The sequence below is a fragment of the Hyperolius riggenbachi genome, chromosome 2 (genome assembly GCF_040937935.1).
Source record: "Hyperolius riggenbachi isolate aHypRig1 chromosome 2, aHypRig1.pri, whole genome shotgun sequence".
In the NCBI taxonomy this organism is placed as follows: domain Eukaryota; kingdom Metazoa; phylum Chordata; class Amphibia; order Anura; family Hyperoliidae; genus Hyperolius; species Hyperolius riggenbachi.
In genome coordinates, this window is record NC_090647.1 from 489286724 (window position 1) to 489313516 (window position 26793).

Below are 26793 nucleotides of genomic sequence, written 5' to 3' on the forward strand. Positions count from 1 at the left end.
TACAGTCGAGCCCGAAAAATTCCTCCCACCCAGGGGCGTAACTAGAAATCACTGGGCCCCCCTGAGAAACTTTGGATGGCCCCCACCCTGCTCTACTCCCCCCTCAAAGCAGAAATTGGAAAGGCAAGGCAAGCAGGATAAAAAAGAAATACTTTCAGTATAGGTAGTCTGGTAAAGTTGCCTCCAGTATAGGCAGCCTAGTATAGTTGCCTCTAGTATAGGAAGCCTGGTATAGGTGCCCCCAGTATAGGAAGCCAGGTATAGGTGCCCCCAATATAGGTATCCATGTATAGGTGCCCCCAGGTAAAGGTGCCACCAGTATAGGCAACCAGGTATAGGTGCCCCCAGTATAGGTAGCTAGGTATAAGTGCCCCCAGTATAGGCATCCAGGTATAGGTGCCCTCAATATAGGTAGCCAGGTGTGAGTGCCCCCAGAATTGGTAGCCTGGTGTAGGTGCCCCAAGTATAGGTAGCCTGGTATAGGTGTCTGCAGTATAGGTAGCCTAGTATAGGTGCCCTCAGTATAGGTAGTCTGTAGGGGGGAGCGGCGGGCACACATAGCCTGACTCCCACCTCATCACCTCTGACCCCCCATCAGTGACCCCCCCTTCAGAAATGAAGAGCAGCAGCCGGGCCTAATTCTCTTCCCCTAGTTTCTATAGGGTTTCTCTAATGTAACGTCTCACGTACAACTTCTTGCATTATAAATAACAGTGACTACAGCAACACAAAGTACATTCATATCCAGCATACAGTGCAAAACATTTTGTCAGTTTTAGTTATCTCACCTCTACAAGGAAAGCACATTTCTCAGATTCATTCTCAGGAATTCCTATGCCAATCTGTTGTAGTTTGTCTTCTGCACTCTTTAATTTTTTGTTAATTTGATCTTCTAGAGAAGGCAAGGTCCTCTGAAATATGAAATGTGCATAGTAAACACAAACATAAAGTAAATACACCAATTTTAATAATTAAAATAATCAGATAAAGCAATTTCTGGGTAGCCAACGTGCAGAGCTTGGAGCACCTAAAAAAAGCTTTATTTGATCTGAGGAAGCGGACTGTGCTCCGCGAAACGTGTTCTCGTGTTTGTGTCTGATTATTAAAATTTCTTTCTTATATTGGCGTTGTCCCTTCTTCTCAGAGGTAAGCCATTTGGGGCTTGATTCACAAAGCGGTGCTAACCTACTTAGCACATCTAAAGTCTTCAGACGCGCTAACCAGGGTGCTAAGTAGGTTAGCACCGGATTTCTCAATCAGATCGCTCGCTAACTTTGTGCGTGCAAAGTTTTACGCGCGCTAAGTCCCATAGCCTTTAATGGGCACTTCGCGCGGAGCGCCCTGCGCTCTGTGAAGTACGCGCGAAAAGCTTGTTTAGACGTGCTAAGGGGGTTTTCACAGGCGTGATAACAGTTAGCACCGCTTTTTGAATCAAGCCCCTTATGTTCATTACATCCATGATTATTTTTTGGGGCACCTTCTCCCCAGTGATGGAAGGAGTAGGGACTGGAATGGTGCACTATGTTAACAAAAGTGCAGAGAAATCAGCAGAGAGTGTTCAGAATCTCACAGCAGGCAGAGATCAATCAGAAGTATACATTCCCTGCAGCAGGTATGTTCTACGGGACATCTTGTCACCAGGGGCATAACTAGATATCACTGGGCCCCTGCAAAACCATGGATGCCCCCCTCGCTTTATGCACATGTAAACTGAGAACCAATGTTATTCAATTAGCTATTGCACACTTGAATGTGTTTTCCCCATGCAAATAAAAACAGACAGCAGTGAAGCACTGCACAAATTTTCTCTATTAATTACATTTACTTCTGTGATAAAACATGCATGCTTTCCCACATACAGACACACATGGGGCTGGATTCACTAAACGTACCAACTCATATCACGGACACGCTAGCATTTTGCACGCGTTGTCGTGCGCAATTGTGAAGTTTTCGCACACAATTACGAATTTGCACCCACTATTGCACACACGATTATGTGCTAGAAACGCAAGTGAAATCGCTAGCGCAGCCGTGCTATGAGTTAGCACGGTTTAGTAAATCAAGCCCATGGTGTGCAGAAAACACATACAGAAAACCGACAGACGAGTGTGCGCCCAGCCTCAGCTTATTACACTCACTCTGTACATCTCTGATAGAGCAGAACAGGCTCTGCAGACTGCTCTAGCATCACTACAGTACACAGCACTCTTGGGAGGGGTAAAGAGGTTGGGGGCAGGGCACTTTACCCTGCTGCACACTGAATAGGGACTATCTACAAATCTTTGTCTGCAAAACTTTGTATGATTCGTTATCAGTGGCTGAACTGATGCAGTCAGAACAATTGTGCAGAGAGCATAAAGTTTTTCTCTCTGTGCCCTTAGTTGTCAGTCTCTTAGGACAGGGAAAAGAAACTTCTCCCCCACGAGGCCCCTGCGGCTTCTCGGACCCCCTGTGGCTGCATCCCTTGCAGGGTTTATTGTTACGCCCCTGCTTGTCACAGAATTGTTCCGGATCCATCTGAAAATGGCGCCTGCGAATAATGGCGCATGGTGTTGCCGCTAATCCGTTTGCCGCTTATCGCTATTTAACGTTAAAGCCTTATTGTTATTTAGCGTTAACACACAGAACCCTCTCTGTACCTATCCCTAACCCCTAAACCCTCCCTGGTGGTGCCTAACCCTAACCACCCCCCTGGTGGTGCCTAACCCTAACCACCCCCCTGGTGGTGCCTAACCTTAACCACCCCCCTGGTGGTGCCCAACCCTAAGACCCCCTTGGTGCCTAACCCTAAGACCCCCCTGGTGGTGCCTAACCCTAACCACCCCCTGGTGGTGCCTAACCCTAAGACCCCCTGGTGGTGCCTAATCCTAACCACCCCCATGGTGGTACCTAACCCTAAGACCCCCATGGTGGTGCCTAACCCTAAGCCCCCCCTGATGGTGCCTAACCCCAAGACCCCCCCAGTGGTGCCTAACCCTAGCCTTACAGTGTTACATTTAATCCATTCACCATTTTGCAGTTAAATAACGACTGCAGTTTGGCTTATGTAGGTCGCTATTGATAAATAATGTTACTGTGGGCAATAACGTCTGTTGTTTGAGAAATGAATGGCACTATTGATAAATAACGTTAGTGTGTGCCACTATTGATAAATAACGTTAGTGTGTGCCGTTTTTCTTCTTTTTTCCCTGTGCGCCATTATTATGCAGTACTAACGATAAATAGCGATAAGCGTATCTTTTTAATGCGGCGCCATTCTTATGCATAGGCGCTGTGCGCCATTATTCACTGATCCGAGGGTACTACATGGCAAGTTTCTCGATACAATAGTAATGTGTATTCTTTGTGTTTTATTCTGTGGAGCACTGTTCTTGTGCCTGAACAAAAATGTCCTTCGTAATCTTCTGTATTCTGATGTTTTGCTATATTTTGAGTTCCATTCCTGGCGTCTGAGTCCAACTTGTATTGCATGACCTCCTGCTTCAGATCTTATAGTAACTGCTAACTGGCTTCTGCCTACCTCAACCTCTGCCCTGTCCTTAGTTATGGTTAGGCTGTTAAATTAAGTTCTCATTAGTTGCAACTTTGCACCTGTCTTAGGAGTATGCACGGTTCACAGTGCACACAGTGCTCTTCCTATGTTCCTGGTGCAGAGTTGGTAATATGCCACTCTTCTTCCCCTCTTCCTAGTTCAAAGTGTATATTTGGAGTATGCCACCCCTTTTCCTTTATTCCAAGTACAGGGTGCACTTTGGTAGTATGCCACACCTTTTCCTCTTTCTCTAGTGCAGAGTGCACATTGGGAGTATGTCCCACCTCTTCCTTTATTCCTAGTGCAGAGTGCACATTGGGGGTATGTCCCACCTCTTCCTTTATTCCTAGTGTAGACTACACATTGGGGGTATGTCCCACCTCTTCCTCTTTCTCTAGTGCAGACTGCACATTGGGAGTATGCCCCACCTCTTCCTTTATTCCTAGTGCAGAGTGCACATTGGGAGTATGTCCCACCTCTTCCTTTATTCCTAGTGCAGAGTGCACATTGGGAGTATGTCCCACCTCTTCCTTTATTCCTAGTGTAGACTGCACATTGGGGGTATGTCCCACCTCTTCCTTTATTCCTAGTGCAGACTGCACATTGGGAGTATGTCCCACCTCTTCCTTTATTCCTAGTGTAGACTGCACATTGGGGGTATGTCCCACCTCTTCCTTTATTCCTAGTGCAGACTGCACATTGGGAGTATGCCCCACCTCTTCCTTTATTCCTAGTGCAGACTGCACATTGGGAGTATGCCCCACCTCTTCCTTTATTCCTAGTGCAGACTGCACATTGGGAGTATGTCCCACCTCTTCCTTTATTCCTAGTGTAGACTGCACATTGGGAGTAGTCCCACCTCTTCCTTTATTCCTAGTGCAGAGTGCACATTGGGGGTATGTCCCACCTCTTCCTTTATTCCTAGTGTAGACTGCACATTGGGAGTATGTCCCACCTCTTCCTTTATTCCTAGTGTAGACTACACATTGGGGGTATGTCCCACCTCTTCCTCTTTCTCTAGTGCAGACTGCACATTGGGAGTATGCCCCACCTCTTCCTTTATTCCTAGTGCAGAGTGCACATTGGGAGTATGTCCCACCTCTTCCTTTATTCCTAGTGCAGAGTGCACATTAGGAGTATGCCCCACCTCTTCCTTTATTCCTAGTGCAGAGTGCACATTGGGAGTATGTCCCACCTCTTCCTTTATTCCTAGTGCAGAGTGCACATTGGGAGTATGTCCCACCTCTTCCTTTATTCCTAGTGTAGACTGCACATTGGGGGTATGTCCCACCTCTTCCTTTATTCCTAGTGCAGAGTGCACATTAGGAGTATGCCCCACCTCTTCCTTTATTCCTAGTGCAGAGTGCACATTGGGAGTATGTCCCACCTCTTCCTTTATTCCTAGTGCAGAGTGCACATTGGGAGTATGTCCCACCTCTTCCTTCATTCCTAGAGCAGAGTGCACATTGGGGGTATGTCCCACCTCTTCCTTTATTCCTAGTGTAGACTGCACATTGGGAGTATGCCCCACCTCTTCCTTTATTCCTAGTGTAGACTGCACATTGGGGGTATGTCCCACCTCTTCCTTTATTCCTAGTGCAGACTGCACATTGGGAGTATGTCCCACCTCTTCCTTTATTCCTAGTGCAGACTGCACATTAGGAGTATGTCCCACCTCTTCCTTTATTCCTAGTGCAGAGTGCACATTGGGAGTATGTCCCACCTCTTCCTTTATTCCTAGTGCAGAGTGCACATTGGGAGTATGTCCCACCTCTTCCTTCATTCCTAGAGCATAGTGCACATTGGGGGTATGTCCCACCTCTTCCTTTATTCCTAGCGTAGACTGCACATTGGGAGTATGTCCCACCTCTTCCTTTATTCCTAGTGTAGACTGCACATTGGGGGTATGTCCCACCTCTTCCTTTATTCCTAGTGCAGACTGCACATTGGGGGTATGTCCCACCTCTTCCTTTATTCCTAGTGCAGAGTGCACATTGGGAGTATGTCCCACCAATTCCTTTATTCCTAGTGCAGACTGCACATTAGGAGTATGCCCCACCTCTTCCTTTATTCCTAGAGCAGACTGCACATTGGGAGTATGTCCCACCTCTTCCTTTATTCCTAGTGCAGAGTGCACATTGGGAGTATGTCCCACCTCTTCCTTTATACCTAGTGCAGACTGCACATTAGGAGTATGCCCCACCTCTTCCTTTATTCCTAGAGCAGAGTGCACATTGGTAGTATGCCCCACCTCTTCCTTTATTCCTAGTGTAGACTGCACATTGGGAGTATGCCCCACCTCTTCCTTTATTCCTAGTGTAGACTGCACATTGGGAGTATGTCCCACCTTTTCCTTTATTCCTAGTGCAGACTGCACATTGGGGGTATGTCCCACCTCTTCCTTTATTCCTAGTGTAGACTACACATTGGGGGTATGTCCCACCTCTTCCTTTATTCCTAGTGCAGAGTGCACATTGGGGGTATGTCCCACCTCTTCCTTTATTCCTAGTGCAGACTGCACATTGGGGGTATGTCCCACCTCTTCCTTTATTCCTAGTGCAGAGTGCACATTGGGAGTATGCCCCACCTCTTCCTTTATTCCTAGTGTAGACTGCACATTGGGAGTATGCCCCACCTCTTCCTTTATTCCTAGTGTAGACTGCACATTGGGAGTATGTCCCACCTTTTCCTTTATTCCTAGTGCAGACTGCACATTGGGGGTATGTCCCACCTCTTCCTTTATTCCTAGTGTAGACTGCACATTGGGGGTATGTCCCACCTCTTCCTTTATTCCTAGCGTAGACTGCACATTGGGGGTATGTCCCACCTCTTCCTTTATTCCTAGAGCAGACTGCACATTGGGAGTAGTCCCACCTCTTCCTTTATTCCTAGTGCAGAGTGCACATTGGGAGTATGCCCCACCTCTTCCTTTATTCCTAGTGTAGACTGCACATTGGGAGTATGTCCCACCTCTTCCTTTATTCCTAGTGCAGAGTGCACATTGGGGGTATGTCCCACCTCTTCCTTTATTCCTAGTGTAGACTGCACATTGGGGGTATGTCCCACCTCTTCCTTTATTCCTAGTGCAGACTGCACATTGGGGGTATGTCCCACCTCTTCCTTTATTCCTAGTGCAGAGTGCACATTGGGGGTATGTCCCACCTCTTCCTTTATTCCTAGTGCAGAGTGCACATTGGGAGTATGCCCCACCTCTTCCTTTATTCCTAGTGCAGAGTGCACATTGGGGGTATGTCCCACCTCTTCCTTTATTCCTAGTGTAGACTGCACATTGGGGGTATGTCCCACCTCTTCCTTTATTCCTAGTGTAGACTGCACATTGGGGGTATGTCCCACCTCTTCCTTTATTCCTAGTGTAGACTGCACATTGGGGGTATGTCCCACCTCTTCCTTTATTCCTAGTGCAGACTGCACATTGGGGGTATGCCACACCTCTTCCTGCACATTTGGAGTATGCCACAACTTTTTTTCTTTTCCTAGTGCACATTGCACACATCTCTTCCTAATGCAGAGTGCCCATTGGGAGTATGCCAATGCCACACTTCTTTGTAGTGCAAAGAGCACACTGGGAGCATGCCAAACTTTTCCCTATGCAGTGCCTGTGCAGTGGCGCACATAAGATTATGTATAGCTACCAAATCTGACAGCCATGGTCCTCTGTCCTTCAACTGTTGCATAGCAAATGAGTTGACATTCAGCTGTGTGAGATGGGAAAACCTGAAGTACTGGATACACAGGATTACAGATAAGGTAGCTACACTTAATCCTGTGCACTCTGCTGCAAAAAGCTCTGCAAAAGGAGTGAATGTATGTGACTGAGAGGAATGTCACATTCCCAATGCACACTATGGGCTGTGGGAGCTGCAGCACCTTACTCAAAATTAAGCAGCAGAATCAACTTCCTGCTGGCCGGCAATGGTAGGATGGCCCACAAATAATGGTGGGGTAGGGGGTGCAGGGGGTTGAAAGGGGATAGCAGGTTGCAGGGACCTGATAGGTATGTATATAAATTAGTAGACTCACCCAGACTTCTTTTCACCACCCTAACCTACAGCCATTGGCTTTAATTTTGCATTGAGATGACTTACAACAATGTGCTCCACAAGCTCCAGAGTCAGTCTCTCGGCCAGTAGTGGGACGGTAGCATGACCTTCATCCAGCAGAGAACTAGAACATAATGACATTGTTAAAGCCATTGAGCTCCCTCAGAGATGTTAGTAATGATTTAAAAAGAATAGAAATATATGAATTCCAAACAAAATTGAAAACTGTTTCTGATTTATAATGAACCTACAGTACAGTAAAGTCTCAGTTATCTGGCAGCAATAGGGATCAGCTGATGCCGGATAAGTGTGCTTTCTGGTTGCTTGAGTCTCAATGTTAACTATAGGCCTAGCTAATTGTTGGGAGTATCAAAAGGATTATTACCTAAACTGCAGTATAGTAAAACAACCACAAGGTGTCACTGTGTGTAAAATGCAATGATGATATTTATGGGATTGTTATTTCCTGTATTCACTGTATTCTCTCTGTTCTAAGCAAGCTGCATTTCTTGATGGTTCTATATGATATATATCACGCTGGTGCGTGAAGAGTGCTAGCATAGTAATAGCAATATACAATGCTAGTGAGCAAGCGCAGTCAGAAACAGGCCGAGGACCTTAACGAGAGCAGATGGTTGAGGTACAGATGGATCGGGCAAATCGTAGTCAATCAATGAACAAGCCATACACGCAAGTCAGATGTCAGTCGTACTGGAAGGATTACACAGAAGCAAAGTCAACACAGATATCAGATGTCAGACATAAAGAGGGGTTAGGCAGATTCGAGGTCTAAGAGGCAGGCAAAGGTCGGTACACAGATCAAAATACAGTATAATATATATATATATATATATATATATATATATATATATATATATATATATATATATATATTATTACAAATATATATTACAAATATAATACTACTGACTGACTAGAGTACATATACAGTATATCGCGCTGGTGCGCAATATATGAAATGTAGCTCTCAGAGTTCTCACTAGCTAAGGGCCAAGAACCAGCGAACTGATTAGTATCAAAGCCAGTGAGCAACTGACTCACTAGGCCTAATTTACCCACAAGATAGAGCCAGGACCCGCCCCCAAGATGACAGCCCCTCCATCAAACACGCCTCCTCAGCCTATAAAGGCTGCTCTGTTCCACCCGCGTCCGACTGGAGGGTCTGCACACGCGTTCTGCCACCAGAGGGATGCCGGGGATGCCAGAAGACGACGGAGCGGAAGTCTCGCCGCCGAAGACGCCGCGGGACCTGCCGCTGGAAGGTAAGAATGTTACAATATACTGTATCTCTGCATGTTTTTCTTCAGTAAAGAGTTATAAATTGTTATACTGGGTAAACATAGTAATACAGTACTATACCCCAATCTATATATATATACCATGAACTCTGTACTAAATGTTAAAATACAGTAACTGAAAGTATATTAACCTTGATGGAGTCATGGAACCCAGTCTTCAAGCACAGCAGAGCCTACAAACAGCCTAAGAATTTGGCCTTCACCATTGAGAGTACCCGAGGGAGATTTGTGCTGGTGGGTTGAGAATGCTGGTTAGTTGAGCTCCAGGTAACTGGGACTCTGTTGTATATTAAACTAGCTGAAGACCCAGCATTGCCGGGATATGTATTTGGTTGTTGGTTCTAACTACTTTTTCTAACCTTAACACAGTAACTCAATGACCAAGTTTGTGAGCTTTGGGGTCCTTGGTATCAATAAAGTGAGAATTGATATTGGCTATTTGTGACTTCGCCATCGCCACTTCATCTGAACGTGCACTTAAGTCACCCAGTGACCGACTAACAGGTTTGAGGCCTCTGTCATTAAAGGAAACCTGAGCCGAAAGGCTTTGGTAAAAAGTGAAGGTGCAGTGGGGAGTGGGTGTAAGCAAATACTTACCGTGCCTCCCATTCTCCTCCATCACTCGCCGTTCTCCTACACTCAGCCCCAATTTCCTCGGCAACTTGTGCGACTCCTAAACTGCTCCCCTGGGACCACATAGTGATGTCACAGGACAGGAGTACGCCCACTTCCCCCACTCTTGCGACCCAGTGTGCACACTCTACTGCAGTGAGCATCACATGCTGAATGGAGATGTAGGGGGGAAGTGAGCATGCTCCTGTCCTCTGTGACATCACTTTGCGTGGCCACAGGGGATCATTACGGACATACTGTGCATGCGCGGCGCGGTATTCTTTAACAGTGTAAGAATGGCAGCAATTTAAATATTTCCCCTGAAAATCAATACGTGAATTTTGACTGTCTGTTGTAGGCTCCACCCACTTTCCTGAATATTAATCCCAGTAAACCAGTGATCAACTGTGCCCAGTTTGACAACCCTGCCATTTATAGTATAAGAATGGTTACAGTTTACATTTTGCCATGTAAAATGAACGACTGTAATTTGATTGGCCGTTTTATGCTCCACCCATTTTCCCTAAGTCACTGGTCTAAGTGACCAGCTGTGCCAATTTTGGGGACTCTGGCTTTATTACTGTGAGAATTGCAGCCTTTTCAGAACCTCCCATTGGCTTGAATGAGTGAAATCTGGCTGCTTGTGGTTCCGCCCAGGTGTAAACGGGGAATGCGGGACCCCCAGAACATATCATCCTAGGTAGCAAGGGATATATATACCGAGTTTCGTTGAAATCGGTCTAGGCGTTTTCGAGTGATTGCAGCAAATACATACGTACGCACATACACACATATCCGATTTTATGTGTATAGTTTTGCAGAGCCACATAATTCATCTTGCTGCTTCAGGTTGCTTTGGCCTACCACCAATGCATGGTGTGGGCTGGATATGGCTCTATGGATAGGGTTTGTGACACTGGTGTTACAGAGCATCCAGTTACATTATAAAGGACAAGAACCATAAGTTTTACAGGAACACACAAGAACCCACTTGTTACAAAGGAAGGGATGGAAAGGCAATTGTCCACATTGTTTTGAAATTTCTGACTGATGGTGAAGGTTGATTTTACAGCGATTTATATTTTACTGCAATTTTACTGCGATTTTAATGTAAGTCAATAGGAGCGTTTTTTTAAAAAGCTCTCAGAAAGCTCTCATGGCCAAAAAGCGCTCAGAAAATTGCTTATAGTGTGTCTGAGCCCTTAATGTGATTTTACACTTTTAGGAATTGCTGCAGCCATGCTGCAAAGAGAGTACATGTTGTTATCAAAACAATTTTAAGGATATTACAGGTATTATTTTTGAAGCTTTTCAAGTAAATCTGAAGCAGAGTAAAAAAAAAAACAAAAAAAAAAAACAGTTACTCACCTAAGGAAAATGAAGAATCTCAGCCCTAATGAGGATTCCGTTCTCCTCATGGTTCCCGTGTTCCAGCACTGGATCCCTGTTTGAAATCCTCAGCTGCGGGAGGCTGTGGAAGTCTTCAGGAGTCCCAGTGCTGAAACGTGGGGACCGTGAGGAGAACAGGAAGGCTCTACAGGACCCAAAGCCTTTCCTCTCCTTAGGCGAGTATCTGTTTTTTTGTTTTAAATTTCGCTTCAGACTCCCTTTAAGTTAACCTGATCATCTTACGGTCAGGCATGTGAAGGGGGGGGGGGTTATGTGGGAGCCCAGAGTTCATCTGTGATATTTGCAACTGTTTATGTTGTGTAGTGAAGACAAAAGGTGTGCTCCCACTTCTGAAAACAATTATGTCTCAAGCGCTACATAAATCTGAACAGGCACTTTGTGTGGCAGCCTAACTAGGGACTGTTGAGAGGATTACCTGAAATGCTCATGGTTTTCAAAGAAAGCTTGTTCATTCTTTATGGCATCATCCAGGGAGATATTTGTATGGATCTCACTCTGCCCACGACACTTGACAATCATGTAGCCCTTCTTCAGTGAGTAGACCAGGTTCCTCACCACACTTACGATATCTGCTTCTGCACCTTTGTCCACCAGGTCTGGCTTAGTCAGGATTCCTATAAAACGATAATAGGAATAAATAGTGTTGTGCCGCTCTTCAGTAGCAATTGCTTCATCACAATAAAAATAATAATAAGGTAAACAAACTACCATAATTTGAATCCAGGTCTTGCAGCAGGTAGACAGCAGTGTCGAGTTATGCTACTAATAGTCATGACTCACAAGCACAACATGCATCCACTGACCCAAGCTGTAGACTAAGTCCAAAATCTTGGTTAACAGAATCTGTTATTTTGGGGATGTCCGCTTGATTAACTACCAAATTTTCTAATTGGCCAAATATTTCCAAGTCGGAGGAATTGGCTCAATCACAGACTGCAGATTTTTTTTGTGTAAATTTGAATACGTCAGAAATTTTTGAACAATCATAAGACTCTGTAAAACTCGGTAGTATTCGGAGTCTTGTGACTGGTCTAAAATTTCCATGGTGTTCTGCTTTCCAAGGTAAGCCTCCGCATTCTCTGATAGGTCTAATACTACTGAGTATTTCCAAATCTTAAATCTCCCCATTCTGTGATAGGTCCAATACTACCGAGTATTTCCAAGTCCTAAATCACTGCATTCTGTGATTGGTCCAATACAACTGAGTATTTCCAATTTCTAAATCTCTGCATTTTGTGATTGGTCCAATAATACCGAGTATCTCCAAGGTCTAAAAAAATTGTAATTTTGGCCAATCACAACAATCGAAATTTGGAAATACTCAGAAGTATTTCCACCAATCAGAGAATGCGGTCGTTTATTGCAGAAATCTACATACCAATACCAATGAAACTGGTTCCTGATTCTTACATAGAACTCATCTGTCTAATGAAGTTAGCAGTGATGCATGTGTACGAGCCCAAAAAGTTGATGTAGTAAAATCTATGCATAAACATGGTGTTGACTTAAATGAAACCAGAGATGAATATAAAAAAAATCGTACACACCTGGGGCTTCCCCCAGCCCCTGCGGCCTGATCATTCCCTCTGCGCCGTCCTCCACCTCCTCGATCTTCCGTAAGTGGTCCCTATATCTTGGTCAGTTGGGGCTCACTGTGCATGCGCAGCTCGGCCGCATGTGCCTGACCCACCGGGAACTTTCTTGGACGCGAGAGCAAGACGGGGGAGCACACGCAGTCGCACTGCACATGCACAGATTGACCCTAACTGGCCAAAGATACCGGGACTACTTACAGAAGATCGAGGAGGTGGAGGGTGGCGCCACAGTAGCGATCAGGCTGGAGGAAGCCCAAGGTATTTTTTTTATATTCAGCTCTGGTACTCCTGACGTGAGGAAACGCACTTCTGGTTTGAAACTGACTTATGCAGAGGGAAGGCTCTGGATACCATTGAGCCTTCTTGATCCACAGTCTGTCCCATTGTTACTGTGCCAACCTGAGTTTAAGTTAATCGATCTGCTAGATCTGCTTTAGTACTCTTAGGGCAGCCTTGGGAACTACTTGTGTCACTGAGTAGTTCCAAAGATAAGCGCATCTGAAGGAGCACTGAAGAGTTAGTGTTTGACCTAGCATGGATCAGGAAGGCTCTATGGTATCCAGAGCTTTTCCTCCACTTAGGTAAGTATCACATTTTCCCTTTAATTAGGCACAGTCCCAAGAAAGTTAATCAGGTATGCTGTCCCACTGCTGTTACACAGTATGTTGTGGGCTGTGGACTCTTAGTTTTCTACTAAATTGAGTGAAAGAGAGAGAGAGAGAAAGAGAGACAGTGGGTGCATTGCCAGTATTGGGTTCATTCAATAATGATCATTAGACAGTGTATGTCAATTTTAGACAGACTAAATACATTAACATAAGAATGAAACAACCGGCATCATCCGCAGTATTATGCTCTTTTATTTTTCAGAAGTCATGTACAACCATACAGCAATAGAAATGGCTCGAACGGTTTGAACGTGAACTTGTTCGAGCGAACAGCGCGAGTTCGTATTCGCGATCGAACGCGAACTTTATGCGAGTTCGACCCGCCCCCTATTCTACATCATTGGGCTAAACTTTGACCCTCTATATCACAGTCACCAGACATATGGCAGCCAATCATGCTGCGCTCCCTCCTGGATCCCCACCCCTTATAAAAGGCAGCAGCGTAGGCCATTTTCTCACTCAGTCTGCTGCATGTAGTGTGAGATTAGGGAGAGACATTGGAGAGATAGGGAAAGCGATAGGAGGTCTGTTAGCTTGCTCCTTGCTGATATTTATTTCTATAAAGCACCCCAAAACAGCTATTTTGAGAGCTAATGTTCTTGTGATGTGTTTTTCTTTTTTTTGTGTGGCCCACTGACACTGCATATAAGACAAGACAAGACAAATAACATTTATATCGCGCTTTTCTCCTTGCGGACTCAAAGCGCCAGAGCTGCAGCCACAAGGACGCGCTCTATCGGCAGTAGCAGTGTTAGGGAGACTTGCCTAAGGTCTCCTACTGAATAGGTGCTGGCTTACTGAACAGGCAGAGCCAAGATTCGAACCCAGGTCTCCCGTGTCAGAGGCAGAGCCCTTAACCAATACACCATACAGCCCTTTCTGTCGCAGCTGACCCTTGCTAATTGCTATACTGTGCCCGGCCCAGCACATTCAGTGCCCACTGCCTACTAGTGTGAATTTTGCACATTGTATTATAATATCAGTCACTGCACACCTTTCACTGCATCTGTGTGACAGCATGCTGTTCAGGGGCGTAGCAATAGAGGTTGCAGAGGTAGCCACGACATTGGGGTCCTTGGGCCAGAGGGGCCCCTAAGGGCCCTCCCTCAACTACAGTATTAGCTTTCTATTGGTCTTGTGTTCATAATAATCACTTATATAGATGCTTTGAATAGTGGTAATCACTAACAAACTGTTCCCCATCCTCTTCTTTTTCTCTGACACTGTAGTTGACATTGGCAGATTTTGGTGTGCCATATCAATTGTTATGTATAGAGTGCATGGGGGCCCCATTGTAAAACATGCATAGGGGCCCAAAACTCCTTAGCTACGCCACTGACGCTGTTTTATATACCAGTCCGTGCATACCTTTTCACTGCACCTGTGTGACCGCACGCTGTTTTATACACCAGTCACTGCAAACCTTTCACTGCATCTGTGTGACAGCATGCTGTTTTATATACCAGTCCATACATACCTTTTCACTGCAGCTGTGTGACTGCACGCTGTTTTATATACCAGTCACTGCATACCTTTCACTGCATCTGAGTGACAGCACGCTGTTTTATATACCAGTCCATACATACCTTTTCACTGCAGCTGTGTGACCGCGCGCTGTTTGATATACCAGTCACTGCCTACCTTTCACTGCACCTGTGTGACCGCATGCTGTTTTATATACCAGCAGTCAGTGCATCAATTTTCACTGCACCTGTGTGACTGCACATTGTTCTACCAGCAGTCACTGCATACCTTTCACTGCATCTGTGTGACCGCACACTGTTTTATATACCAGTCACTGCATACCTTTTCACTGCACCGGTGTGACTGCACATTGTTATATCATACCAGCAGTCACTGCATACCTTTCACTGCATCTGTGTGACTGCACATTGTATTATACCAGCAGTCAGTGTATACCTTTCACTGCACCTGTGTAACTGCACATTGTATTAGTCAAGTCAGTGCATACCTTTCACTTCATCCCCCCAATATGGACAAAACAAGAGGCAGAGGCAGGCCCCCCGGCAGGTCTGTTCGCGGTCATGCTGTCGTAACTTTGTGAGGCCCGTGACCAAAGTACAGTGTTCGGAAGGCACGTGCCATCAACTCCAAAGATTGTCAGGACGTAGATGACTATTTAACACAGATCACCTCATCTTCCTCAGCTTCTGCACGGAACCGTGACATATCTTCCTCCTCCTGCTCTGATTCTGGCACCCCACTTAACACTTAGTCGGCAGCCATCACCAAAGTGCCATCATCCCAGGGCTCAGCGGTGTGGACATTTTTTGTGTGTCTGCCTCAGATCAGAGCGATGCCATATGTACTCTCTGCCACTGAAAATTGAGCCGTGGAAAGACCAAGACCCGCGTAGGGACAACTGCCTTATGAAGGCACATGATGAAAAAGCGCAAACTGCAATGGGATGACCACCTGAGGAATAGCAGCACACAAAAGCAAAGCCACACACCACAGTGGAAGATACCAGGCCGCAATAATTTCTCAAAAAAGGCGATACCCAAACTGTACTGTGATGTTGAAAGCTACTGGTGTCATCTCTGGCACACAGCATTGGGTCAAGGGTCCATCAGACCATGAATGCCTGGTCTGTAAAGCAGGGTCAGGCCTGCTTGAAGATTAAGTCAGTCCCCACACACAGCATCTCTGCCTGCACGCCGTGTGACTGCCTGCCCCCAGACTAAGTCGGTCCCCACAGAGCATCTCTGCCTGCAGGCCGCTTGACTGCCTTCTCCGCCACCACCAAGGTCCAGTACTCTAGGTGGATTCCTGAATTTTTAAGGCCACTGCTAGCAGCGGGCCGCTAACAAAAACAATTATATTTTTTTCTGGTGCGTGTACATGCCTGCCTAATTTTTTCTGGCTGCACTGTGCCTGCAACAATAAAACAAAAGGCATGTACATGTGTCAATTCCCCTTCGTGATCGTTACCTTGCTGCGATGAAGGGGCTTTGCTTATCACAATGAAGCAATGATCGGCTATATGAGTGTGTTGGGGGGCGCACCTGACCCAAGATAATAAGGTCGTTGCTTCATTGTGGACAGACCAAATTCGATTAGCTACACAGTCACTGTTGTTCTGTCATTGAGCTACCTCAGCCCGTGACCACATGGGCTTGAAAACCGCCATAGCCTGCACTCTCGTCATGGTGCGCACCAGTCCAGCGCGGCTATCACTACACAAACAGCTGTTTGCGGTGCGTTACACCGTGAGTTTGGTCTGTCAGTGTGAAGCAGTACTCTAATTACACTCCCTGATTGATTTATACACATGCAAGATATTTTAAAGCACTTTATGCCTCCAATTTGGCAATGCAATGTGATTTCTGCCCTTAAAACCCTGCTGTGCATCAAATCTGTAATTTTCCCCGGGACTTTTGGCATGTATCCCACTCCACCATGCCCCCCTCCAGGTGTTAGACCCCTTGTAACATCTTTTCCATCACTTTTGTGGCCATAATTAGTGTTTGTAGTTTTGAAAGTTCGCCTGACCATTAAAGTCTATTGCGGTTTGCGCAAATGCGAACTTTTGTGGAAGCTCGCGTTCGAGGTTCACAAACCTAAATTAGAATTTATATAGTAGCAGGTCAAGGCAAACAACCAATCGCGGGCAGCAAATCAGCTGTCCAATATCGCAGGGCTTTTCAACCTTTTCAGAAATTGTACCACTTTTATCACATTAAAATGTTTAAGTACCACCAGTGTTTTTACAAGATGTCAACAACTCAATAAGTGAAAAAAATGATAAAGTGTGCACACTTATTTTTATAGTATTTATAAAGCACCAACATATTACGTAGTGCTGCCCCCAGCATAGGTACAAAATTGCCCCCATTATAGGTAGTATGCTGCCCCCAGTATAGATAGTATGCTGCCCCCATTATAGGTAGTATGCTGCCCCCTTATAGGTAATATGCTGCCCCCATTATAGGTAGTATGCTGCCCCCAATATAGGTAGTATGCTACCCCCAGTATAGGTAGTATGCTGCCCCGGTTATAGGTAGTATGCTGCCCCCATTACAGGTAGTATGCTGCCCTCAGTATAGGTAGTATGTGGCCCCATTACCCCCATATATGTAATATGCTGCCCCCATTATAGGTAGTATGCTACCTATGTACCAGGTGTCTCCACCGCCCTGTTTACAGGGAGTCTCCTCCGCCAGCACTTGCACACAGCTAGCTCCTGCAGTGCCACCCAACTCCGTCCAAAGTGAACCTGATGGGGAACTGCGACGAGCAGCAGCGAGCGGAGGCGGCATCAAGCCGAGTGACCAATGAGGTGGAAGCGGAGCACACTGCACCGCCTCAATGAGGCTGACATGCGTGTGCGGAATCCGCTTCCCCTCACGGAGGGGCTGCTCCATTCTACAGACTAAATACATTTTAATGATCATTAGTGAATATACCCCTATGTCCGTTGTGTAATTTGCTCTAATACAGTAAAACCACATGCGTTATTTCATAGCATGGGCAATAACTATGGAAAACACACATATTCTTGCACATTTACCAAGAAATACACTGTAGACACTGTGCTAGGCTAGTGTGATCCATTACAAAGCAAGGATTTGAACGTGACCAAACAGTTGTATGGGGGGTGTAATCATGTAAGGTGGTGTATGATACATCGCTGCATGTTTTCCTTCAGTAAAGAGCTCTAACTTGTTAAAGTGGGTGCCTATCCGCATGTATAGAACACTCTCCTTAAACAAAAAGCACCCAGAACGAGAGAAAATGCATTTGTTGCAGCATACCTAGTGTCCGCTCTCCATCAGGGTCCACCTGTTTTGCCATTTCTAGAGCTTCAGTAGTTGCAATATCCACATTGCTGGGAACAACAGCCAGATTTATGGTCTCTTGTCTCTTGATGTATTTGGTAATCATCCTCTTTATCTGTGAAAATGTAAACATGTATTTACTTACATGTTCAAACAGGAAGTGAAAACCTCATTTTCTTAAAGGATACTTAAAGAGAAACTCCAGTGTAAATAACGTAATGAAAAAGGCGCTTGATTTTTACAATTATTATTCATAAATGATTTAGTCAGTGTTTGCCCATTGTCAAATCTTTCCTCTCCCTGTGTGAGAATCCGTTCAGCTGCCTGCACAGGCAGGCAGCCTTTTGACCATTGTTTAGGTTTGCTTGCTGCAGGACTCTGGAAAGGAGACCTTCTGTCAGTTGTGCAGCTTGTGTTGCTGAGGGATTTGCATACATTAGTCATGCAAATCCGTTACCTGCCTTCTTTTGATGACTGGCACTATAAAAGCATTCTGCTCCCAGAATGCTTTGCTGGACATTTCTCTTCCATGGTCTGTTCCTGATGGACACTGCTGGAGTGTCAGCCATTGCTATCTAGTATAGTTAATTCCTGGGGGTTGCTTTAGGCTCCCCTTCTAGTCCAGTCAGGTTGTATTATCTGTTTTGCCTGTTCCGTCTGTCTTGTGTTTGGATCATACAAGCCCTAGCGTTAGCGGCTGTGGATCCTTCTGATTGAGTCTGGAGTGTAGGTTGGAACAGCGGTTGTTTCTGCCTACCTCATCTGTTCTGTCTGCCGTGTGTTTGGATCGCACTCGCCCTAGCGCTAGTGCTGGGGATCCTTCTGTTCTGTCTCCTGGGATCGCGCTAGCCACTTTTCGCTAGCGCTGGGGATCCTTCTGTTCTGTCTTCTGGGATCGCGCTAGCCACTTTTCTCTAGCGCTGGGGATCCTTCTGTCACTTGTCCCTGTTTTCGTGTGTCTGTCTTGTCTGCTGCGCTTGCTGGAGGCTCGGTGAGGTAAACGTTAAGCAAGCGCTCGCGTCCTCTGTTTCATGTTTGTCTGTTAATGGTTAGTTTGGCGTGCTTGTCTCTATTGTGCTTATCACGTGGAGACCGCGCATAACCGCGTGCACTGTTGCGAATGAGTGCGGTGTTTGCGGTTAGCTAGCGTTTGTTATTTTCCGTATTTCCTTATTGTATTATTTGCTGTGCCTTTGCTACTCTCGTGCTCCGCCTTGCTGTACCTTGTGTCACGTCTGGCGATCGCACCTCTCGCGATCGCGTTCCTGCTTCTTATCTGCTGTGGTGTGTGCACAGTCGCGGGTTGGCGACTAATTTTATGCACACACACACAATCTGTCTCTGTGCTCACTCTCAATCGCTTCTCTTGCGATTGCGTTTCTTCCCTTCGTACAATTCCTGTCTGGCGTGTGTGGTAGGGCAGAGGAGCTGTTCCTCTGCACTCCACAGCTCCACCTGCCGACAGGAATTTCCCTCTGCAGGTGCATAGCACCTAGCCTGGGTCTCCTCAATTATACGCTTGTGGAGGAAATCCGCTGCGTCAGCGCACGTCTGGTGCGCTGACCACGGAGACGATTCCGCAATCGTTACAGAATGTCCAGCCAAACCAAAATTCCCAGGGCAGAGGGAACCTTCGATTTTGTTCAGATGTCATTGCCTGAGGCAAAGGCATATGTGGATCCTATTATAGGTAGGATCGCACACTACATTAAAGCAGTTGAAAAGTCTGTCCTCGTTCCTGACCCCAACCCATATGGAGATTACCTAGATACTGGGTTGTTTGAACCGCCATTTGCCTCATGGGAGATTGGGGCCTTGTTGGAAGAGTTTGATTTCGATTGGAAAGCCTTTTGCGATTTTTATATCGCAAAGAGCGCGGATGACCTAAATGATTGTCTCGACTCTATGTACCTTTTGATCGATTCTGATGAATGTGATGAGTGTGATGTGGATCTGGTGATTTATGTGTGGCAGACTATTTTGGACGAATTGCACACACACCAACCAATTATTTCCAATAAAGAGACACCATTGTCACATGATTATTCCTGTCTTTCTGGGGTAAAGCAAGTGAGTTTGGACACTGTGCGACCTGAAATGAATGGGTGTGCCTCGACTGTGGACACCTGCGTGAATTCTGATGGAGTTTCTCCCGTTTGTTTAGAGGTTAAATCTGTGCGATCTGATGCCGGTTTCTCAGATGTTCCTGTCGATTGTGATCGGCGTGAGTGTGTCAGTTTTGTCAATGATTTGTGTGATCCCTTGTCATGTAAAAACAGATCTTCTTCTCTCAGTACTACTTTAAGATCCTCCATCTATGATCTTGCTATGGGGAAAATTCCCAAACTATGCAGTTTCTAAAGTAAAATTAATATGATTCCTCATGTTGTTGTCACAACTTCCCCTAACATGGTTCAGTATGAATGCTCAGACCTAGTCAGGTGTGAATGGGAGCCCCCGTTCCAGAAAAAACAGCTCGAAGCGTTGGCGTATGAATTGGAAAACGATTCAGAGTCGTTTTGTGAGTACTACATTGCCAGAAGTGAATCTGTCTTGAGAGCATGTATAAGTTATGCTTCCGCCTTAAGAGAAAAAAAGGGGTGTGAATTTGACTTTGTGAGTCCGCTGATTTGTATGTGGAAAATGATTCTGAATGAACTACGTGTATGTCATTCAGGTGACGTTTGTAAAGGTACATTGTCAGCTAGCGTTTCTGAGATCCAGCAATCCAGCTTGGAGACCTCAGAATCCCTGTCTTTGGAGTGTTCGGTTTCGCAACCTAAAGCGATTGAGGATTCGCAAATTTTGCGTTCTGTCTCCTCGGATTCGACATCGTTGGCCGAGTCTAAGAGTGAGACAGCACTTTGGTTTTGTGAACCTGATACTGAAGCACGTTTGCTCTGTCCAGAGAAGATGTCTCTGAGCCTGCCCTGTATCATGAATAAAAACATTATGTCCACCCGCATTGACATTTGCGAGTCTGATTCTGAAGTAAGTACTGACTCTCCACCCAGTAATCTGGATGAGTCAATATTACCTTGTTTAAAATCTCCTGCAGTGTCCCTAGAGGCTCGTCTAGGTATTGCAACCATTGTTACCTGTTTCTCTGCTATTTTGGAATTGCAGTCTGGTTTGACTGCTATGGAGGAATTTCCCTGCAGTGAAACGAAACTCAGAAAGCCAGAGTTAGTTTCACTAGATATTTCTGTGTATCCCTGTCCTGATGATGAAATTCAGTCTCAGTTTATGGTGGAACCTTCCCTGGGACATCTGCCCGGTTACAAAATAAAGTTCAAGCCTTGCCCTGTAACATGGATAGTTCAGAATCCTTCTTAGGAAACTTGAAAAAGGATGTTCCTGAGGTCCTGTCTGACCTCCTGGAGATCTCCGAGTTCCTCCCAAAGGGTGCAGAACTTATAGGAGACGTCTCCTGCCCCCCAAGTCCTTCTGAGGTGTTGCCCACTTCAGTAGGCATTGCTGCCTTGCTGGCTACCTTTTCAGCTCTGATGGAGCTTCACGCCTGTGTAGTCAATGATGATATTATTGTCACAGAAATTTCTGAATTTGTATCCGAGTCTTCTTTTGAAAGTCCAGTGCCTGTGACCTCCACTCATGATGATTCTTTGCCCGGTACTGGTTTTGGTCTTGACGTGCCGGACTCTGAGGTTGGCAGTTCCCCGACATGTCCTGAGGTTTCTCCTGTGCTGGTGTACCCCAGTGTGCTCTGTAACCCAGAAAGCCCAAGTGTGCCTCGGTTACCAGCGTACTCAGATGCTTCCTCGGTGGAGACATGCTCTGATATGGCCTGCCTGCTTGCATGCCCAGAAGTGGTCCCTGAAAGTCTTGATCTTGATGGGTGTCCTCGTAATTCTGAATCCGGAATTGTCATTGGTTCCATGGGGGTTCTTGGTAATTCTCCATGTGAGCCTGGTGATTGTTCTACCCTCTTGGGATCTCTGTGGAGCTTCAAAAGGTTCTGGGAGATTCCGGGACAGATTTTGCTTGGTACCCTGGATAAGATCAACGGTGGCTTTTGTGTTGTAAGGGACACTTCGAACAGGTATTGTGGCAGGTTTGGTATTTTCGGACGCTCCTTGGAAGGTGGTGGGTATTGTCTGGAGGGTGTCGATGGCTTCTTCTCTGGTATCCACAGTCCTGATGGGTGTTACGCTGAGACTAGTAGTGCTGACGGGCATGTTTCGGTGGCTTCTGTTTCCGATGAGGTCGGTTTCGGGTGGACTGACTCTGGAATTGGACCTTGTCGGGCTGGTCCGACCTTCATGAGTCTTCTGTTAAAGTGGTTTGGAGATATCAGTTTTGAGGGTCGTCTGGAATTCGACCCTAGGAGGGGGGGTACTGTGAGAATCCGCTCAGCTGCCTGCGCAGGCAGGCAGCCTTTTGACCATTGTTTAGGTTTGCTTGCTGCAGGACTCTGGAAAGGAGACCTTCTGTCAGTTGTGCAGCTTGTGTTGCTGAGGGATTTGCATACATTAGTCATGCAAATCCGTTACCTGCCTTCTTTTGATGACTGGCACTATAAAAGCATTCTGCTCCCAGAATGCTTTGCTGGACATTTCCCTTCCATGGTCTGTTCCTGATGGACACTGCTGGAGTGTCAGCCATTGCTATCTAGTATAGTTAATTCCTGGGGGTTGCTTTAGGCTCCCCTTCTAGTCTAGTCAGGTTGTATTATCTGTTTTGCCTGTTCCGTCTGTCTTGTGTTTGGATCGTACAAGCCCTAGCGTTAGCGGCTGTGGATCCTTCTGATTGAGTCTGGAGTGTAGGTTGGAACAGCGGTTGTTTCTGCCTACCTCATCTGTTCTGTCTGCCGTGTGTTTGGATCGCACTCGCCCTAGCGCTAGTGCTGGGGATCCTTCTGTTCTGTCTCCTGGGATCGCGCTAGCCACTTTTCGCTAGCGCTGGGGATCCTTCTGTTCTGTTACTCTGTCTCCTGGGATCGCGCTAGCTACTTTTCGCTAGCGCTGGGGATCCTTCTGTTCTGTCTTCTGGGATCGCGCTAGCCACTTTTCTCTAGCGCTGGGGATCCTTCTGTCGCTTGTCCCTGTTTTCGTGTGTCTGTCTTGTCTGCTGCGCTTGCTGGAGGCTCGGTGAGGTAACCGTTAAGCAAGCGCTCGCGTCCTCTGTTTCATGTTTGTCTGTTAATGGTTAGTTAGGCGTGCTTGTCTCTATGGAGACAGCGCATAACCGCGTGCACTGTTGCGAATGAGTGCGGTGTTCGCGGTTAGCTAGCGTTTGTTATTTTCCGTATTTCCTTATTGTATTATTTGCTGTGCCTTTGTTACTCTCGTGCTCCGCCTTGCTGTACCTTGTCACGTCTGGCGATCGCACCTCTCGCGATCGCGTTCCTGCTTCTTATCTGCTGTGGTGTGTGCACAGTCGCGGGTTGGCGACTAATTTTATGCACACACACACAATCTGTCTCTGTGCTCACTCTCAATCGCTTCTCTTGCGATTGCGTTTCTTCCCTTCGTACAATTCCTGTCTGGCGTGTGTGGTAGGGCAGAGGAGCTGTTCCTCTGCACTCCACAGCTCCACCTGCCGACAGGAATTTCCCTCTGCAGGTGCATAGCACCTAGCCTGGGTCTCCTCAATTATGCGCTTGTGGAGGAAATCCGCCGCGTCAGCGCACGTCTGGTGCGCTGACCACGGAGACGATTCCGCAATCGTTACACCCTGATTTACATTCTGAAATGTATCACATGGTGACATCTTTACTGCTGGCAGGTGATGTCTGTAGAAAGAGATGATGCATTTTTGGCAGCTGGAAACAGTTCAAGTTCAATCCGTGGCTACAGTTTCTCTTTAAAGTGTACCTGAGGCAGCAGAGGAGGGGCAGATGAGACACAGAAGCACGTTCCCTACTGCAGGACATGCCTCTGCCCCCCCCCCCCCCCCTTCCCCATCATTGGCGCCATGCGATTGTTGCCAATCTCAAGGGGAAGGGAGGAGAGGTATTGTCTGCTTAAATGCCCACTGGGGGCATTTATGAAGCGTTTCTTCAGCTCCCATTGGGCAGCTCTGTCTCCCTGGCCACTCCCCTAGCCGCTCCCCCAGCCTCCCCAGGGGTCACAAAAATGAACGTGAGCGCTAGCAGGCCACAGGAGCGGTGGAGAGCTGCGGTAATTGCAGCTACCTGATCTGCCCAGGCCCCGGATCAGGTAGCATTGTTTTTGGTTTTTTTACTAATAATCCCCACCTCAGGTTTACTTTAAATGGACATGTGGTATGATGAAGTTAACGTGTATACAGTGCCATTACTGCATATAACCAGGCTGTGCTCATTTTTTTTCTTTTTCTGCCTGAAAGGGTTAAACATTTAGGCTTGTTTTACACTTGTTTGTGATGCAAAGCTCCTGCCACATCCCACCTCGCAACGCAAAAAATTGCAATCTTATGATGCTGCGGCAGAGTGCGCCTACAGGGTCATATGCATAGCACCGCCCCCCGCTCAGTGACATGCTCTCTGTTGGGCAGGAAGAACATCACTGGGAATCCGGTCGGTCCACTTATGCACACCACAACGCACCGTGCTTCATCGTTTACACTATGCCTGTTGCCTGTAGACTTGCATCACGCGTTAAGCGTGGTGCCTGCAGTGACACACTGCAGTCCTTGTGTCGGATTGGAAGCTTCTGGCACACACCACAATGGACTGAAATAAGTGTGCTAGGCTCCATTGACTTGCATTGCTTTTGCGGCCCCTTGCGGTAAAAAAAGGGTAATGCAGCGCAGGTTTCACCTGCAAGTGTAGGCATGTAGTTTCTCACTAGTCTGGACCTGGTTAACTAAAGCATAATCCTCATTGGAAACTAATTACAGCCATGAAACTCTTGCCTAGCAAAAGGCCAATACTTCAGAGTGTGGCTCTAAACTGTGTCAGACTGTGTGAAAGGTTGTGTAATTCAGCTGACACAATAAACATTAAACCTACTTTTTTGGCTTTTAAACAGAAAATAAACCTGAATGATTTTTTTTAAGTCAATAGATACAAAGTTACTACAAGATACAAAGTTACAAAGTTACAAAGATACAATAGATACAATAGATACTAAGTAGGATAGATACAACAGTTTATCTCATTATTTTATTTTCAGTTCAGGTTTGCTTTAAAGAGAACCAGAGACGAAGAATAAATAGATTTATACATACCTGGGGCTTCCTCCAGCCCCATAAGCCTGGATCGCTCCCACACCGCCTTTCTCTGCTGCCTCTAGCTGCCGGTATCGGGTCCCGTCATTTTGGCCAGTCAGGGCCAGTCGACGCAAGCGCAGTGCGCTCCCTCCGTACTGCTCAGGTGCATGCGTACAGAGACCCTCCGTCCCTGTGGATGTGGAAAACTGCCCACGTCCGGCGGAAGTTACGGGACCCGGTACCGGCGGATAGAGGCAGCGGAGAAACGCGACGTGGGAGCGATCCAGGCTTATAGGGCTGAAGAAAGCCCCAAGTATGTATAATTTTTTTTCCATTTTTATGGTTCCCCTTGTCTCTGGTTCCCTTTAAGTATAGAAAAGTCTCACCAAAATTTGAGTGGTAGTAGCAGTAGTAATATTGGTAGTAGTAGAAATAGTAATATTACTATTAGAAGTATTAGCCCTTGGAGGACCTTACTGGTGGTCAAGCCATGAGACAAACCTGCTGTGCAATATCCGGGGGCTGGTCAGGTAAAGCAACCCTAGTAATTCCGGGGAGATCGATCAATGTCAGGTCGGGGACTTTGGGAGACACAATTTCCAGGGTAATAAGCTCATCGCTGATGCCCTTCCCTGAGCCAGCTATGCGGTTTTGGGCTGGAAAAAAAATTGAAAAATTAGCAAAAACCTTAACTATCAAGAGACAGACATTCAGCTTGAGTCATCAAGCAAAAGCCACTAGCATAAGTTAAATACAGCGTAAGCATCGTAGTACGGGCCATGCTAGTGAAGTATTGAGGCGCCTTGAATCCGACAACCGGCATTTAGTGGCACTTTATTTGGACTGAGGAAGTGGGCGAGTTCCCATGAAACGCGTTGCCTGTGCTTTTTTTTTTAACTAATAAATATCCATTCCTATATGGGTGTGTCATCATTGAGGTAAGTCACCTCATTTATTCATATTTTAGTTGCTTTTAATGTATTTTATTCACCTTGGGCGCCTCTTTACCCCGTTTTTACTGTGTCTCACCCTATTCGTGGGGTGCTCCTACACCTGACCACTGGTGGACTCTGCCACTACCTAGTTTGCCAGTGTGTAAGAGTTTTTTCAAGAGAACGACCTTTGCCAGGTCTCCTGGTACCCCGAGTGGAGTCGGGTTTGTGCATCTCCACCTGCCTGCAGTGGTCAGTTGCCCTTCTGCAACCCACCTTTGCGAGTAATATTTCAACACCATTTAGATTTATTCATTAATCTCTGTGACGTACTGCACCATCTGGGCTCCTGTTGTCTCTGTGTTTCTTTCCATAGGGTGCATATACTCACCCTCAGCCTTCTGGTATCATCAAGCAAAAGCCACTAGCACAAGTTAAATACAGTGCATGCATCGTAGTACAGGCCATGCTAGTGAAGTATTGCAGTTGTGATACTTCACATCTCGCGGTAGATGCAAGGAGGGGCCATAACTAGGAAGGAGCGGACGTAATTTGGGAGCAAATACTACGCAGCACTACCCTGTGTAGTGTGCATGTGCTGTTTTTAACTTGCGCTGGTGGCTTTTAACTTGCGCTGCTATAGCAGCGCAGCTTGATGGATCAAGTCCATTATGGCCTGTATCACACTGGGGTGTTGCCTTGCACCTCAG

The 26793-nt window shown here is 46.3% G+C and overlaps 1 protein-coding gene across 2 annotated transcripts in view; it reads right to left on the reverse strand.

The window, feature by feature from the left end:
- Positions 1-26793, reverse strand: part of LOC137544930 (interferon-induced GTP-binding protein Mx3-like) — a 91827-nt gene that overhangs the window by 18963 nt on the left and 46071 nt on the right. For both annotated transcript variants that reach the window (XM_068266026.1, XM_068266027.1), the window contains 5 exons: positions 25653-25807; positions 17976-18114; positions 11353-11551; positions 7642-7720; positions 789-911 (listed from right to left, as the gene is read on the reverse strand). In XM_068266026.1, the coding sequence (XP_068122127.1) occupies positions 789-911; positions 7642-7720; positions 11353-11551; positions 17976-18114; positions 25653-25807 (695 nt within the window). The remainder of the gene's footprint in view (positions 1-788; positions 912-7641; positions 7721-11352; positions 11552-17975; positions 18115-25652; positions 25808-26793) is intronic.